This window comes from Pseudophryne corroboree, chromosome 2 (genome assembly GCF_028390025.1).
Source record: "Pseudophryne corroboree isolate aPseCor3 chromosome 2, aPseCor3.hap2, whole genome shotgun sequence".
Lineage (NCBI taxonomy): Eukaryota > Metazoa > Chordata > Amphibia > Anura > Myobatrachidae > Pseudophryne > Pseudophryne corroboree.
The window spans coordinates 65387743-65406336 of record NC_086445.1 but is presented as its reverse complement, the minus strand read 5'-3'; the positions used below and the strand labels follow the sequence as shown (position 1 = coordinate 65406336).

Below are 18594 nucleotides of genomic sequence, written 5' to 3'. Positions count from 1 at the left end.
TGGAAGAAAATTGACAGGGCCGAAATTTGAACCTTAATGGACCCCAATTTCAGGCCCATAGACACTCCTGTTTGCAGGAAATGTAGGAATCGACCCAGTCGAATTTCCACCGTCGGGCCTTACTGGCCTCGCACCACGCAACATATTTTCGCCAATTGCGGTGATAATGTTTTTGCGGTTACATCCTTCCTGGCTTTGATCAGGATAGGGATGACTTCATCCGGAATGCCCTTTTTCCTTCAGGATCCGGCGTTCAACCGCCATGCCGTCAAACGCAGCCGCGGTAAGTCTTGGAACAGACAGGGTCCTTGCTGGAGCAGGTCCCTTCTTAGAGGTAGAGGCCACGGATCCTCCGTGAGCATCTCTTGAAGTTCCGGTTACCAAGTCCTTCTTGGCCAATCCGGAGCCACGAATATAGTGCTTACTCCTCACCATCTTATCAATCTCAGTACCTTGGGTATGAGAGGCAGAGGAGGGAACACATACCCTGACTGGTACACCCACGGTGTTACCAGAGCATCTACAGCTATTGCCTGAGGGTCCCTGGACCTGGCGCAATACCTGTCGAGTTTTTCCCAACGGTTTATAATCATGTGGAAGACTTCTGGGTGAAGTCCCCACTCTCCCCGGGTGGAGGTCGTGCTGAGGAAGTCTGCTTCCCAGTTGTCCACTCCCGGAATGAATACTGCTGACAGTGCTATCCCATGATTTTCCGCCCAGCGAAGAATCCTTGCAGCTTCTGTCATTGCCCTTCTGCTTCTTGTGCCACCCTGTCTGTTTACGTGGGTGACTGCCGTGATGTTGTCCGACTGGATCAACACCGGCTGTCCTTGAAGCAGAGGTCTTGCTAAGCTTAGAGCATTGTAAATGTCCCTTAGCTTCAGGATATTTATGTGAAGTGATGTCTCCAGGCTTGACCATAAGTCCTGGATATTCCTTCCCTGTGTGACTGCTCCCCAGCCTCGCAGGCTGGCATCCGTGGTTACCAGGACCCAGTCCTGAATGCCGAATCTGCGGCCCTCTAGAAGATGAGCACTCTGCAACCACCACAGGAGGGACACCCTTGTCCTTGGTGACAGGGTTATCCGCTGATGCATCTGAAGATGCGACCCGGACCATCTGTCCAGCAGGTCCCACTGGAAAGTTCTTGCGTGGAATCTGCCGAATGGGATTGCTTCGTAGGAAGCCCCCATTTTACCCCGAACCCTTGTGCATTGATGCACTGAGACTTGGCTCGGTTTGAGGAGGTTCCTGACTAGCTCGGATAACTCCCTGGCTTTCTCCTCCGGGAGAAACACCTTTTTCTGGACTGTGTCCAGGATCATCCCTAGGAACAGAAGACACGTCGACGGAACCAGCTGCGATTTTGGAATATTGAGAATCCAATCGTGCTGCCGCAACACTACCTGAGATAGTGCTACACCGACCTCCAACTGTTCCCTGGATCTTACCCTTATCAGGGAATCGTCCAAGTAAGGGATAACTAAAATTCCCTTCCTTCAAAGGAATATCATCATGTCGGCCATTACCTTGGTAAAGACCCGGGGTGCCGTGGACCATCCCTACGGCAGCGTCTGAACTGATAGTGACAGTTCTGTACCATAAACCTGAGGTACCCTTGGTGAGAAGGGTAAATTTTGACATGAAGGTAAGCATCCTTGATGTCCCGAGACATCATGTAGTCCCCTTCTTCCAGGTTCGCAATCACTGCTCTGAGTGACTCAATCTTGAATTTGAACCTCTGTATGTAAGTGTTCAAAGATTTTAGATTTTAGAATCGGTCTCACCGAGCCGTCTGGCTTCGGTACCACAATAGTGTGGAATAATACCCCGTTCCCTGTTGCAGGAGGGGTACCTTGATTATCACCTGCTGGGAATACAGCTTGTGAATGGCTTCCAAAACTGCCTCCCTGTCAGAGGGAGACGTCGGTAAAGTCGACTTTTGGAAACGGCGAGGGGGAGACGTCTCGAATTCCAATATGTACCCCTGAGATATTACCTGAAGGATCCAGGGGTCTACTTGCGAGTGAGCCCACTGCGCACTGAAATTCATTGAGAACGGGCCCCCACCGTGCCTGAGCTTGTAAAGCCCTAGCGTCATACTGAGGGCTTGGCAGAGGCTGGAAAGGGTTTCTGTTCCTGGGAACTGGCTGATCTCTGCAGCCTTTTTCCTCTCCCTCTGTCACGAGCAGAAAAGAGGAACCTTTTGTCCGCTTGCCAACAAAGGACTGCGCCTGATAATACGGCGTCTTATTTTGAGAGGCGACCTGGGGTACAAACGTGGATTTCCCAGCTGTTGCCGTGGCCACCTTTCAAAGGCAATACTTCCAAATGCCGTTTGGAATCCGCATCACCTGACCATTTTACTGGTAGAATTGGACAACGCACTTATACTTGATGCCAGTCGGCAATTATTCCGCTGTGCATCATGCATATATAGAAATGCATCTTTTAAATGCTCTATAGGCAATAATATACTATCCTTATCTAGGATATCAATATTTCCAGTCAGGGAATCCGACCATGCCAACCCAGCACTGCACCTCCAGGCTGAGGCGATAGCTGGTCGCAGTATAACACCAGTATGTGTGTAAATACCTTTTTTTGGATACCCTCCTGCTTTCTATCAGCAGGATCCTTAAGGGCGGCCATCTCATGAGAGGGTAGAGCCCTTGTTCTTACAAGCGTGCGAGCGCCTTATCCCCCCTAGGGGGTGTTTCCCAATGCATCCTAACCTCTGGCGGGAAAGGGTATGCAGCCAATACTTTTTAAGAAATTATTATTGTTATCGGGGGGAAACCCACGCATCATCACACACCTCATTTTATTTCTCAGATTCAGGAAAACTACAGGTAGTTTTTCCCTCACCGAACATAATACTAGAGATGAGCGGGTTCGGTTCCTCGGAATCCGAACCCGCCCGAACTTCATGTTTTTTTTCACGGGTCCGAGCGACTCGGATCTTCCCGCCTTGCTCGGTTAACCCGAGCGCGCCCGAACGTCATCATGACGCTGTCGGATTCTCGCGAGGCTCGGATTCTATCGCGAGACTCGGATTCTATATAAGGAGCCGCGCGTCGCCGCCATTTTCACTCGTGCATTGAGATTGATAGGGAGAGGACGTGTCTGGCGTCCTCTCCATTAGAATAGAGATAGATAGATTAGATAGAGAGAGATTGTGCAGAGTCGCAGACAGAGTTAGTTTACCACAGTCAGTGACCAGTGCAGTTGCTAGTTAACTTTTATTTAATATAATATATCCGTTCACTTCTCTCTGCTATATCCGTTCTCTGCCTGAAAAAAAAAACGATACACAGCACAGTCAGTCACACAGTGTGACTCAGTCTGTGTGCACTCAGCTCAGCCCAGTGTGCTGCACAGTCATCAATGTATAAATTAAAAGCTTATAATTAATTGTGGGGGAGACTGGGGAGCACTGCAGGTTGTTAGCAGGAGCCAGGAGTACAATTATATTAATTAACAGTGCACACTTTTGCTGCAGGAGTGGTGACCAGTGCCTGACCACCAGTATAGTATTGTTGTATACTACTAATATCTCTTTAAATATCAACCAGTCTATATTAGCAGCAGACACAGTACAGTGCGGTAGTTCACGGCTGTGGCTACCTCTGTGTCGGCACACGGCAGGCAGTCCGTCCGACCAGAATTGTATTATTTATTATTATATACCTACCACCTAACCGTGGTTTTTTTTTCATTCTTTATACCGTCATAGTGTCATCCTAATTGTTACGAGTATACTACTATCTCTTTATCAACCAGTGTACAGTGCGGTAGTTCACGGCTGTGGCTACCTCTGTGTCGGCACACGGCAGGCAGTCCGTCCGACCAGAATTGTATTATTTATTATTATATACCTACCACCTAACCGTGGTTTTTTTTTCATTCTTTATACCGTCATAGTGTCATCCTAATTGTTACGAGTATACTACTATCTCTTTATCAACCAGTGTACAGTGCGGTAGTTCACGGCTGTGGCTACCTCTGTGTCGGCACACGGCAGGCAGTCCGTCCGACCAGAATTGTATTATTTATTATTATATACCTACCACCTAACCGTGGTTTTTTTTTCATTCTTTATACCGTCATAGTGTCATCCTAATTGTTACGAGTATACTACTATCTCTTTATCAACCAGTGTACAGTGCGGTAGTTCACGGCTGTGGCTACCTCTGTGTCGGCACACGGCAGGCAGTCCGTCCGACCAGAATTGTATTATTTATTATTATATACCTACCACCTAACCGTGGTTTTTTTTTCATTCTTTATACCGTCATAGTGTCATCCTAATTGTTACGAGTATACTACTATCTCTTTATCAACCAGTGTACAGTGCGGTAGTTCACGGCTGTGGCTACCTCTGTGTCGGCAGTCGGCAGGCAGTCCGTCCGACCAGAATTGTATTATTTATTATTATATACCTACCACCTAACCGTGGTTTTTTTTCATTCTTTATACCGTCATAGTGTCATCCTAATTGTTACGAGTATACTACTATCTCTTTATCAACCAGTGTACAGTGCGGTAGTTCACGGCTGTGGCTACCTCTGTGTCGGCACACGGCAGGCAGTCCGTCCGACCAGAATTGTATTATTTATTATTATATACCTACCACCTAACCGTGGTTTTTTTTTCATTCTTTATACCGTCATAGTGTCATCCTAATTGTTACGAGTATACTACTATCTCTTTATCAACCAGTGTACAGTGCGGTAGTTCACGGCTGTGGCTACCTCTGTGTCGGCACACGGCAGGCAGTCCGTCCGACCAGAATTGTATTATTTATTATTATATACCTACCACCTAACCGTGGTTTTTTTTTCATTCTTTATACCGTCATAGTGTCATCCTAATTGTTACGAGTATACTACTATCTCTTTATCAACCAGTGTACAGTGCGGTAGTTCACGGCTGTGGCTACCTCTGTGTCGGCACACGGCAGGCAGTCCGTCCGACCAGAATTGTATTATTTATTATTATATACCTACCACCTAACCGTGGTTTTTTTTTCATTCTTTATACCGTCATAGTGTCATCCTAATTGTTACGAGTATACTACTATCTCTTTATCAACCAGTGTACAGTGCGGTAGTTCACGGCTGTGGCTACCTCTGTGTCGGCAGTCGGCAGGCAGTCCGTCCATCCATAATTGTATTATTATTATAATATATACCACCTAACCGTGGTTTTTTTTTCATTCTTTATACCGTCATAGTGTCATCCTAATTGTTACGAGTATACTACTATCTCTTTATCAACCAGTGTACAGTGCGGTAGTTCACGGCTGTGGCTACCTCTGTGTCGGCAGTCGGCAGGCAGTCCGTCCATCCATAATTGTATTATTATTATAATATATACCACCTAACCGTGGTTTTTTTATACCACCTAACCGTGGCAGTCCGTCCATAATTGTATACTAGTATCCAATCCATCCATCTCCATTGTTTACCTGAGGTGCCTTTTAGTTCTGCCTATAAAATATGGAGAACAAAAAAGTTGAGGTTCCAAAATTAGGGAAAGATCAAGATCCACTTCCACCTCGTGCTGAAGCTGCTGCCACTAGTCATGGCCGAGACGATGAAATGCCAGCAACGTCGTCTGCCAAGGCCGATGCCCAATGTCATAGTACAAAGCATGTCAAATCCAAAACACCAAATATCAGAAAAAAAAGGACTCCAAAACCTAAAATAAAATTGTCGGAGGAGAAGCGTAAACTTGCCAATATGCCATTTACCACACGGAGTGGCAAGGAACGGCTGAGGCCCTGGCCTATGTTCATGGCTAGTGGTTCAGCTTCACATGAGGATGGAAGCACTCAGCCTCTCGCTAGAAAACTGAAAAGACTCAAGCTGGCAAAAGCACCGCAAAGAACTGTGCGTTCTTTGAAATCCCAAATCCACAAGGAGAGTCCAATTGTGTCGTTTGCGATGCCTGACCTTCCCAACACTGGACGTGAAGAGCATGCGCCTTCCACTATTTGCATGCCCCCTGCAAGTGCTGGAAGGAGCACCCGCAGTCCAGTTCCTGATAGTCAGATTGAAGATGTCAGTGTTGAAGTACACCAGGATGAGGAGGATATGGGTGTTGCTGGCGCTGGGGAGGAAATTGACCAGGAGGATTCTGATGGTGAGGTGGTTTGTTTAAGTCAGGCACCCGGGGAGACACCTGTTGTCCGTGGGAGGAATATGGCCGTTGACATGCCAGGTGAAAATACCAAAAAAATCAGCTCTTCGGTGTGGAGGTATTTCACCAGAAATGCGGACAACAGGTGTCAAGCCGTGTGTTCCCTTTGTCAAGCTGTAATAAGTAGGGGTAAGGACGTTAACCACCTCGGAACATCCTCCCTTATACGTCACCTGCAGCGCATTCATAATAAGTCAGTGACAAGTTCAAAAACTTTGGGTGACAGCGGAAGCAGTCCACTGACCAGTAAATCCCTTCCTCTTGTAACCAAGCTCACGCAAACCACCCCACCAACTCCCTCAGTGTCAATTTCCTCCTTCCCCAGGAATGCCAATAGTCCTGCAGGCCATGTCACTGGCAAGTCTGACGAGTCCTCTCCTGCCTGGGATTCCTCCGATGCATCCTTGCGTGTAACGCCTACTGCTGCTGGCGCTGCTGTTGTTGCCGCTGGGAGTCGATGGTCATCCCAGAGGGGAAGTCGTAAGCCCACTTGTACTACTTCCAGTAAGCAATTGACTGTTCAACAGTCCTTTGCGAGGAAGATGAAATATCACAGCAGTCATCCTACTGCAAAGCGGATAACTGAGGCCTTGGCATCCTGGGTGGTGAGAAACGTGGTTCCGGTATCCATCATTACTGCAGAGCCAACTAGAGACTTGTTGGAGGTACTGTGTCCCCGGTACCAAATACCATCTAGGTTCCATTTCTCTAGGCAGGCGATACCGAAAATGTACACAGACCTCAGAAAAAGAGTCACCAGTGTCCTAAAAAATGCAGCTGTACCCAATGTCCACTTAACCACGGACATGTGGACAAGTGGAGCAGGGCAGGGTCAGGACTATATGACTGTGACAGCCCACTGGGTAGATGTATGGACTCCCGCCGCAAGAACAGCAGCGGCGGCACCAGTAGCAGCATCTCGCAAACGCCAACTCTTTCCTAGGCAGGCTACGCTTTGTATCACCGCTTTCCAGAATACGCACACAGCTGAAAACCTCTTACGGCAACTGAGGAAGATCATCGCGGAATGGCTTACCCCAATTGGACTCTCCTGTGGATTTGTGGCATCGGACAACGCCAGCAATATTGTGTGTGCATTAAATCTGGGCCAATTCCAGCACGTCCCATGTTTTGCACATACCTTGAATTTGGTGGTGCAGAATTTTTTAAAAAACGACAGGGGCGTGCAAGAGATGCTGTCGGTGGCCAGAAGAATTGCGGGACACTTTCGGCGTACAGGCACCACGTACAGAAAACTGGAGCACCACCAAAAACTACTGAACCTGCCCTGCCATCATCTGAAGCAAGAAGTGGTAACGAGGTGGAATTCAACCCTCTATATGCTTCAGAGGTTGGAGGAGCAGCAAAAGGCCATTCAAGCCTATACAATTGAGCACGATATAGTAGGTGGAATGCACCTGTCTCAAGTGCAGTGGAGAATGATTTCAACGTTGTGCAAGGTTCTGATGCCCTTTGAACTTGCCACACGTGAAGTCAGTTCAGACACTGCCAGCCTGAGTCAGGTCATTCCCCTCATCAGGCTTTTGCAGAAGAAGCTGGAGGCATTGAAGGAGGAGCTAACACGGAGCGATTCCGCTAGGCATGTGGGACTTGTGGATGCAGCCCTTAATTCGCTTAACAAGGATTCACGGGTGGTCAATCTGTTGAAATCAGAGCACTACATTTTGGCCACCGTGCTCGATCCTAGATTTAAAGCCTACCTTGGATCTCTCTTTCCGGCAGACACAGGTCTGCTGGGGTTGAAAGACCTGCTGGTGACAAAATTGTCAAGTCAAGCGGAACGCGACCTGTCAACATCTCCTCCTTCACATTCTCCCGCAACTGGGGGTGCGAGGAAAAGGCTCAGAATTCCGAGCCCACCCGCTGGCGGTGATGCAGGGCAGTCTGGAGCGACTGCTGATGCTGACATCTGGTCCGGACTGAAGGACCTGACAACGATTACGGACATGTCGTCTACTGTCACTGCATATGATTCTCTCAACATTGATAGAATGGTGGAGGATTATATGAGTGACCGCATCCAAGTAGGCACGTCACACAGTCCGTACTTATACTGGCAGGAAAAAGAGGCAATTTGGAGGCCCTTGCACAAACTGGCTTTATTCTACCTAAGTTGCCCTCCCACAAGTGTGTACTCCGAAAGAGTGTTTAGTGCCGCCGCTCACCTTGTCAGCAATCGGCGTACGAGGTTACATCCAGAAAATGTGGAGAAGATGATGTTCATTAAAATGAATTATAATCAATTCCTCCGCGGAGACATTGACCAGCAGCAATTGCCTCCACAAAGTACACAGGGAGCTGAGATGGTGGATTCCAGTGGGGACGAATTGATAATCTGTGAGGAGGGGGATGTACACGGTGATATATCGGAGGGTGAAGATGAGGTGGACATCTTGCCTCTGTAGAGCCAGTTTGTGCAAGGAGAGATTAATTGCTTCTTTTTTGGGGGGGGTCCAAACCAACCCGTCATATCAGTCACAGTCGTGTGGCAGACCCTGTCACTGAAATGATGGGTTGGTTAAAGTGTGCATGTCCTGTTTTGTTTATACAACATAAGGGTGGGTGGGAGGGCCCAAGGATAATTCCATCTTGCACCTCTTTTTTCTTTTCTTTTTCTTTGCATCATGTGCTGATTGGGGAGGGTTTTTTGGAAGGGACATCCTGCGTGACACTGCAGTGCCACTCCTAGATGGGCCCGGTGTTTGTGTCGGCCACTAGGGTCGCTAATCTTACTCACACAGCTACCTCATTGCGCCTCTTTTTTTCTTTGCGTCATGTGCTGTTTGGGGAGGGTTTTTTGGAAGGGACATCCTGCGTGACACTGCAGTGCCACTCCTAGATGTGCCCGGTGTTTGTGTCGGCCACTAGGGTCGCTAATCTTACTCACACAGTCAGCTACCTCATTGCGCCTCTTTTTTTCTTTGCGTCATGTGCTGTTTGGGGAGGGTTTTTTGGAAGGGCCATCCTGCGTGACACTGCAGTGCCACTCCTAGATGGGCCCGGTGTTTGTGTCGGCCACTAGGGTCGCTTATCTTACTCACACAGCGACCTCGGTGCAAATTTTAGGACTAAAAATAATATTGTGAGGTGTGATGTGTTCAGAATAGGCTGAAAATGAGTGTAAATTATGTTTTTTGAGGTTAATAATACTTTGGGATCAAAATTACCCCCAAATTCTATGATTTAAGCTGTTTTTTAGGGTTTTTTGAAAAAAACACCCGAATCCAAAACACACCCGAATCCGACAAAAAAAATTCGGTGAGGTTTTGCCAAAACGCGGTCGAACCCAAAACACGGCCGCGGAACCGAACCCAAAACCAAAACACAAAACCCGAAAAATTTCCGGCGCTCATCTCTACATAATACCCCTTTTTTGGTGGTACTCGTATTATCAGAAATGTATAAAACATTTTCCATTGTCTCAATCATGTAACGTGTGGCCCTACTGGAAATCACGGTTGTCTCTTCACCGTCGACACAGGAGTCAGTATCCGTGTCGGCGTCTGTATCTGCCATCTGCCTGACGGCCTATGAGACGTCTGGACAGGCACAAGCTGAGTAGCCGGCTGTCTCATGTCAACCACTGTTTTTTTATATAGAGCTGACACTGTCACGTAATTTTCAACAGTACATCCACTCAGGTGTCGACCCCCTAGGGGGTGACATCACTGTTACAGACACTCTGCTCCGCCTCCACATCATTTTCCTCCTCATACATGTCGACACACACGTACCGACACCCAGCACACACACAGGGAATGCTCTGATAGAGGACAGGACCCACTTAGCCCCTTGGGGAGACAGAGGGAGAGTTTGCCAGCACACACCAGAGCGCTATATATGCATAGGGACAACCTTACAATAAGTGTCTATCCCTTATAGCTGCTTATATCTGTTATTTTGCCAAATAAGTGCCCCCCTCTCCCTGTTTCTGTAGTTGCAGGATGCAGGGGAGATTCTGGGAGCCTTCCTACCAGCGGAGCTGTGTGGGAAAAATGGCGCTGTGTGCTGAGGAGATAGGCCCCGCCCCCTTCACGGCGGGCTCTTCTCCCGCTTTTTTCTGGAAAACTGGCAGGGGTTAAATACATCCATATAGCCCAGGAGCTATATGTGATGTATTTTTTGCCAACTAAGGTAAATTCATTGCTTCCCAGGACGCCCCCCCCCCCCCCCCAGCGTCCTGCACCCTCAGTGACCGGAGTGTGAAGTGTGCTGAGAGCAATGGCGCACAGCTGCAGTGCTGTGCGCTACCTTATGAAGACAGGAAAGTCTTCTGCCGCCGATTTATGGACCTCTTCTTGCTTCAGCATCTGTAAGGGGGCCGGCGGCGCGGCTCCGGGACCCATCCATGGCTGGGCCTGTGATCGTCCCTCTGGAGCTAATGTCCAGTAGCCTAAGAAACCCAATCCACTCTGCACGCAGGTGAGTTCGTTTCTCTCCCCTTAGTCCCTCGATGCAGTGAGCCTGTTGCCAGCAGGTCTCACTGAAAATAAAAAACCTATTTAAACTTTTACTCTAAGCAGCTCAGGAGAGCCACCTAGATTGCACCCTTCTCGTTCGGGCACAAAATCTTAACTGAGGCTTGGAGGAGGGTCATAGGGGGAGGAGCCAGTGAACACCAGCTAGTCCTAAAGCTTTTACTTTGTGCCCAGTCTCCTGCGGAGCCGCTATTCCCCATGGTCCTGACGGAGTCCCCAGCATCCACTAGGACGTTAGAGAAAACTGATGATTAGTAAATACTGTGGTTTGGCCCCCAAAACGTTGCCTATGTCCCTCAGTTTCAACATGCTGGTTTCTTTAAGGAGACACTTGACGAGACCCTCCATTGTGGCCACTAGGAAAAGAAAAGGATGGAACGTGTCTCGGTTATGCAAAATACACACCGATCATTCAGCTGAGGAAGAAAGAAAGCTGTGACTCTGCCTACATGTGTGGGATCCATTATGCTGAATGTTTGGGATGTAGGGGTTTTCTGTAGCACCACGGCTACAGTGTATGACAGAATTGTATAAATTAAGTGGATAATAAGCACTGAGGTAGGTGTTCCGAGTTTCACAAGTGGGTACACAACATTGTTCTCCTTGCAAGAGGATGCAGTTATATCTGCCTGCTCAGGGTGGGTGTACACCCGGCCTTGTCCCAATGCGTTTAACCCTCTCAGTGCCCCCCCTCACCAGTAAAATCTGCTACTTCAGTGAGCTCAGCTGAGCCAGGTGCAGTCTGGGTAACTGCACTGGCTCAGTGGTTTCACTGTGACTGGCAGTGACTTCCTATTGGGAGTCCTACCTGCCAGTCACCCGCAGGACAAACAGTGCCATAGGGAGGTGTTTCCTCCCTCCGAGACCAGGCTGCGATTAGCAGAGAGCTGTAGGAAGCCATTCCCTGCTTGATGCAGCCCATAGAAGCCGGGGTTTGCGCATGTACACTCAAGCAGCTTCTTGTGCACATGCACAGGTCCCGGCGCCTGCCAAATCCATTGTGCAAGCACCGGGACCCCGCTGTCTGTGGGACGGCTCTCTCCCCTCCCTCTCTGGCATTGGCAGCGGCAGCCCCCCCCCCGCTGAATTTAACCCACAAAATATACCCACAGCCCATGGGCGTATCTACGGAGGGGACCCGTGTGCAGTCTCCGCGTGTGGGCCCCCTCCTCCTCCGTAGCAGACAGCGCAGTTAGTGCTCCGAGCACTAGAGAGACTCTGGCACAGTGCTAGAGACAACAGCGCTTGCGCAGGTGTCCAGGAAAATGGTGCAGTGGCCATTTTTCCGGAGACCTGCACAATCGCTTTAGACTCTGGCACAGTGCCAGAGTCTCTCTAGTGCTCGGAGCACTAACTGCGCTGTCTGCTACGGAGGAGGAAGGGGCCACACGTTGACACGCCGATGGACACCAGAAAGGTAAGTATAGATGAAATGGGTGTAGTGTGTGCGGTGTGGCCCCCCTCTGGACCCAGGTGCCCGTGTGCACCGCACATACTGCACCCATTATAGATACGCCACAGCCCTATATTACATTCTGACTCAATTATAGGGTATGAGGATGTCTTGTACTCCATGTGTACTTTATTAAAGGATACATGTGTTAGGTGTCAGGGGGGAACATTTCATGTTATTTATTGCATTCTACTTTTACAATGTCCAAGCAACAGCGTCATTTTAAAGAACATATAGCAAGAACTTACGCAAAACGGCCTGTGCAAGATTTCACCACAATTTCACTTGTCCGTTATTAAAGTACGTACACAGAAAATAATGTGAAATAAAAGACAACAGATATCTGATTGGACACAATGGGGGGTATTCAATTCTTTCACACTCGTTCTGTTTCTGATGATGGGCGTGGGATAATCATTTCAGCTCGCTACCACCTGGGTAGCGAGGGCTCCCAACCCATTACGCCGCTAAACCTGATTAGTATGGGTGCGATATGTGCGATAACGGGGATCACTTTGGAAAGGAGATTGGGTGTGATATATTATTTGAATACTGCCCAATGGGCGGTATTCAAATGATATATCACGCCTAATCTCCTTTCCAAACTGATCCCCGTTATCGCGCTTATAGCACCCATTGTAATCAGGTTTAGCTGCGTAAAGGATTGGGCGCCCTCGCTACCCCAGGGGTAGCGAGCTGAAATGATTATACCACGCCCGTCAGCAGAAGCAGAACGGGTGTAGGAGGGGGTGAAAAGAATTGAATACCGCCCTATGTATTACACCATACATTATCTGACCCATGCTGTACAATAAGCTTGAATAGAAACAAGTACAGTATGACAGTTGAATTTCAATTGTTTAAGTATTATTCAGTATCAAAACACAGTTAATAACAATCGTTACTGCTGACTGAGACATTGTACCGTATGTAGTTCTTGTTTGCAGAATGCCTTTTTATTAACCCTTCTATTACCACAGTCTGCAGCAGGTTGCATGCACGGATATCGAAACCGCAGGAAAGAACAGAATTCAGCATTTCTCAGAATCAGAATCAGCTTTATTGGCCAGGTACACCTGCGTATACTAGGAATTTGTCTGCGATTTGCTATACAACAGCCAAGTAGGTAACAGATAAGCAGGTGGGTGGGGGGGCAAGTAAAGTCACACAGATAGGTATACCGTAGGGACACAAGTTAGTTACATGCGGTACATACCTGTCCAGTCTCCCACTACCTTTATGTGAACGGAGAATGTAGCCTTTGTCTCTGTAGGGCACTAGAAATTGAATACAATCAAATCAACGTCAAGTAACACTGGAGGAATTTCATGTTAAAGTAAACAAAACTGAAAAAAATTATAAAAAGTAATGAAAATACAGTATCTAAATTATTTTAAAGCTTGTGGATAGGGAACTGCCATGATATAACGATATCCTAATACCGTAAAGGACACTCTATTGATTAAATTAATTATTAATATGACACTTCATTTATATGGCGCCACAAGTGGTCCGCAGAGCCGCACATGAGGCAAACAGTAAGACAGCACAGGGTAAAACAGAAACATTACAGTGATCAAAACCTAAACAGAACACAAGTAACAAGTAGCACCACAGATCGCCATACACAATACAGCTGGTAAGCAAGGTGGGTGGGGAAGGTAGGTACTTGTCACCAATAGCAACAGCAACACTAGCAGGTTAAGAGCCGCTGGAATGGTGAGCGGCTACAAACAGGTGGAATTCCAGAAAACGACTAGTGCGTAGGAGAGGGCTATCAGAAGTGTAAGAGAAAGAGGCAGAGAGAACTGGACCCTGCACCTAGGAGCTTACAATCTAAGGTGAGGGGGAAGACAGACAGGTGACATGAGACGTGAACAAGTCAATGGGGACCTGAGACCAGAAAGGAAGACTGAGATGGCAGGGACAGGAGGGGTGAGACGAGCCACCTAGTGAATAGGTTATGTGGTGGATGGATACACTGTGATGAACAGGTGGGTTTTTAGTGCCCGTTTGAAGCTGTGCAAGGTCAGAGAGAGTCTGATGGATCAGGGAAGCACGTTCCAGTGAAGGGGGACAGCATAGGAGAAATCTTGGATTTGCATTCACTGGCAGACAAAAGATGGTGGGAGGGAGTATGTAGAGAGATGAGGTTGGAGACAGGGGTGTAGCAAGGGTGGCTCCGGTGGAGCGCGAGCTACGGGCGCCGGAAAAGTTAGAGGGCGCGAAGCTTGCCCCGCCACTTCACCCTCTATACCATGTGCCGCTGTACAGGCAGCTGCAGAGCAGGAGGAGGAGAAGCAGAGGGGCGCACACTGATTCAGACTCAGAGACTAGGTAGGGAACAGGGCAGACCAGAGGCGACACTGACAGCCAGCACATGCCGGAGCTCAGCCCGCCCTCTTGATATGTCCCACTGTCTGCTTGTAGCTGTGCAGCAGGGTTACTTCTGTCCTACTACACCACTCTCTGCCCCAGCTGCTGCAGCACCTCTTTCTGCCCTGGCTGCTGCAGCACCTCTCTCTGAACCAGCTGCTGCAGCACCTCTTTATGCCTCAGCTGCTGCAGCACCTCTTTCTGCCCCGGGTGATACAGCACTTCTTTCTGCCCTGGCTACTGCAGTACCCCTCTTTACACCTGCTGTTGCAGCACCTCTCTCTGCACTGGTTGCTACAGCAGCTCTCTCTACATAGATGCTGCAGCACCTTTCTCTGCCCCAGCTGCTGCTGCTGCAGCACCTCTCTCTACCTTAGAAGCTGCAGTGTAACATTAATAAGCGTCTCTACTGTGGCATAACTTGAATAAGTGGCTCTACTGTGGTGTAAAATGTATAAGCGTTTTTACTGTGGTATAACGTGTATAAACGGCTCTACTGTGGTGCAACGTGTATAATCGGCTCTACTGTGTTGTGTAACATGTATAAGGGGCTCTACTGTGTTGTGTAACGTGTATAAGGGGCTCTACTGTGTTGTGTAACGTGTTTAAGGGGCTCTACTGTGTTGTGTAACGTGTATAAGGGGCTCTACTGTGTTGTGTAACGTGTATAAGGGGCTCTACTGTGTTGTGTAACGTGTATAAGGGGCTCTACTGTGTTGTGTAACGTGTATAAGGGGCTCTACTGTGTTGTGTAACGTGTATAAGGGGCTCTACTGTGTTGTGTAACGTGTATACGGGGCTCTACTGTGTTGTGTAACGTATATAAGCATCTCTACTGTGTTGTGTAACGTGTATAAGGGGCTCTACTGTGTTGTGTAACGTGTATAAGGGGCTCTACTGTGTTGTGTAACGTGTATAAGGGGCTCTACTGTGTTGTGTAACGTGTATAAGCGTCTCTACTGTGTTGTGTAACATGTATAAGCGGCTCTACTGTGTTGTGTAACGTGTATAAGGGGCTCTACTGTGTTGTGTAACGTGTATAAGGGGCTCTACTGTGTGGCCTCATAAAGCGATGCCCCTATATTATTCAGGGGGGCTCCCAAAGTAAACGTTGGCCCTGAGATCCACAAGGATCTAGAACCTGTCACCAATTTAGAATTTGAAAATATATTTTTTTCTTTTCAAATGTAACATGCACCCAAATTCATTACATATCCTTGCTCCGGGCACCATGGCACCTAGCTACACCTCTGGTTGGAGATGTAGGGAGTAGTGGAGTCAGAGATGGCCTTCTATGTAGGGGTGAGGAGTTTGAAGAGGATTCTGTAGGGGAATAGGAGCCAGTGCAGGTTTTGGCGGAGGGCAGTGGGGAATGTGGAATGGCAGGAGAGGAAGATAAGTCTAGCTGCAGCATTGAGAACAGATTGGAGGGGTGTGATATGGCAACATAGGAGGCCAGTGAGGAGAAGGTTGTAGTAGTCGAGTCGCAAAATGATCAGTGAGTGGATAATAATTTTAGCGGAATTCTGTGAGAGGAATGGCCTGAAGAGAGCAATGTTGCAGAGTTGGAACTGACAGGCTTAATGACTGGGGATGTAGGATGTATTTCCTTGAAATATGGAAGCATGCAACAAACAACTTCAGAAATTTACAGATGAAACAGGGCTGCTTAGAATATCAGGGTATTTGTATTTGTAAAATATTAACATATATATATATATATATATATATATATATATATATTATTAACATAGTTGAGCCTTTCAGTTCCCCTTTAAAATAGAGATTACAGATAAATGAAAGACGATTATTCCTTCACACAGCAGCCAATGCATGTTATTTAGTAACACAGGTGCAATATTTACTTAAACAGTAACCATTGCAACCGAAAAGCTATTCTCTTTGATGGGACTAGTTATAGCAATGGAGGAAAGGATTTCATTGGTTGCTATGGGTCACTGAGATTGTGTTAATAATTCTCCTTGTTTTGTAAGATATAACTGAATAGTGCATCACTAAGGGAACTTGGATTATCAGCACAAATCCATTTTCCTCTTCAAAATATCACCAATAAGCGACAACCTGATATATTCTGGTGGCCACACTGGGCGGTGCTTTAACCTTATAATGAGTCTCCTGAACATATTGGCAGTGTGCAATTAGGGCCACCGTGAGTGCCCACGCCACGGACTTGGGTACTGATGGGGGCATGGTTAAATCCAGGGAGGACTGGACATGCCCCCTAAAAAAAATAAAATGGAAAAATAGTTTTGGCGGCCACACAGGGTAACATTAACAGCTGACACGGGACTGGTCCGGGCCCCGCCAACAAGCCCTGGCCACTAGTACCCAACCCCCCTACCCCCTTCCTGGGGATGCAGTCAATTTACCTCCAATCAAAAGCCCGACGGTCAAAATCCAGACAAGGTCAAAATCCCGACATGGACAAAATACTGACATTTAAAATACAGACAAGGTCTAAATACCGACATGTAAAATGCTGACAGGTCAAAATGCCGAGTTTTTCATGATTTTTTTCATGGAAACCTACTTGTTCATACTTTACCATCCCAGTGGACCTGGAGGGGGAATATAATAGTGTGCCGAGTGCAGCGAGGCACCGTGCCCGTGCGAGGGGACGCGGCAGACTTATATGGTGTCCATGTCGACCTATGTCGACATACACACACAAAAACAATGAAAAATGAATGTTGATATTTTGACCTGTCGGCATTTTACATGCCGGTATTTTGACCTTGTCGGTATTTTGTCCATGTCGGGATTTTGATCGTCGGTCAATTGCTGTCGGGATTTTGATTGGAGGTATATCATACCAATCCCCCTTCCCGTACTATCGGCACCCCTGTGTGCAAGTACAGTATCATACCTCCAACATCGTGTTCACTGAAAACGGGTCTCGGTGCTCCCGTCTCAAAAAGGGATGGGGTAAATTGGGAGGAGGGGTAGGCTAGCGGCAAACCCCTGTTTACATCACTCTGGGGCACGCTGGCTCTCTACCTGCACTGTGAATAGATGCGTGCGCACAGTGCTTTCCCAAACTTTGCCTCTCCACGGGACACCGTGGTCCTCCCCCCCAAAAAAAAAATGGGACTGTCTCGCTGAAAGCGGGACACTCGGGAGGTATGAAGTATGACTCTACCATTCTGATCCCATGGTAATGGGATGCTGGCGCTACGTATCTTCAGCCCCGCCTTCATCTGGCACCGCAGAAATATATTTAATTTCTCTTTTATTTTTCAATTTAGGGAAGAGAAAAGCGACTGTGCAGACCACAGCTTCCTATTGGTCGATGTGGCCTCACCCCTGCTAGGCTGTGTACTAAACAGTAGCAGCACTACGGTCTGAAATTGCCTTTCACACTGATGTAGTCAATAAATTAAACGCATTATGGGGTCTATTCATGAAGCAGTGAAAACCGTGGAGAAGTGAGCCTGTGGAGAAGTTGCCCATGGCAACCAATCAGCTGCTCTGTATAATTTTATAGTATGCAAATTATAAATGTTACTTAAATGCTGATTGGTTGCCATGGGCAACTTCTCCACTGGCTCACTTCTCCACACTTTTCACTGCTTCATGAATAGACCCCTATCTCTGATCCAGTAACACACTTTCTTACGTCACACTGTGGGCAGATGTATTAAGCCTGGAGAAGTGATAAAGACGTGATAAGTGTAAGGTGGGGAGTTTGACTGGGGCGGTACACTTGTCAAACCGTAACGCAGGTGTCCTGAGGCGAGCTCAGGGAGGACAGAAACCTCCCGTGGAGCAGAAGGGCAATACACCAGCCAATCAGCTCCTGTCATTTTTCAAACCCGTAATGATTGGCTGGTGCGTTATCACCTTGCACTTATCACTGCTTTATCACTTCTCCAGGCTTAATACATCTGCCCGATTCTTTTAAGAGCTACAGTACAACACATCTACAACAGCCAATACAGACAAAAATATAATAAACATCAAATATGAGAGAAAGTTTGGTAAGGAGATAAAAAGTAGACTTCTCCTTTCATTAGTCTGTCTTGCACCAATTTGGAAATGAAA

General features: G+C 47.6%; 1 protein-coding gene across 3 annotated transcripts in view; it reads right to left on the bottom strand.

Annotated features, from left to right (window-relative positions):
• Positions 1-18594, bottom strand: part of NOX4 (NADPH oxidase 4) — a 502226-nt gene that overhangs the window by 228619 nt on the left and 255013 nt on the right. For all 3 annotated transcript variants that reach the window (XM_063951390.1, XM_063951389.1, XM_063951391.1), the window contains one exon: positions 13373-13433. In XM_063951390.1, the coding sequence (XP_063807460.1) occupies positions 13373-13433 (61 nt within the window). The remainder of the gene's footprint in view (positions 1-13372; positions 13434-18594) is intronic.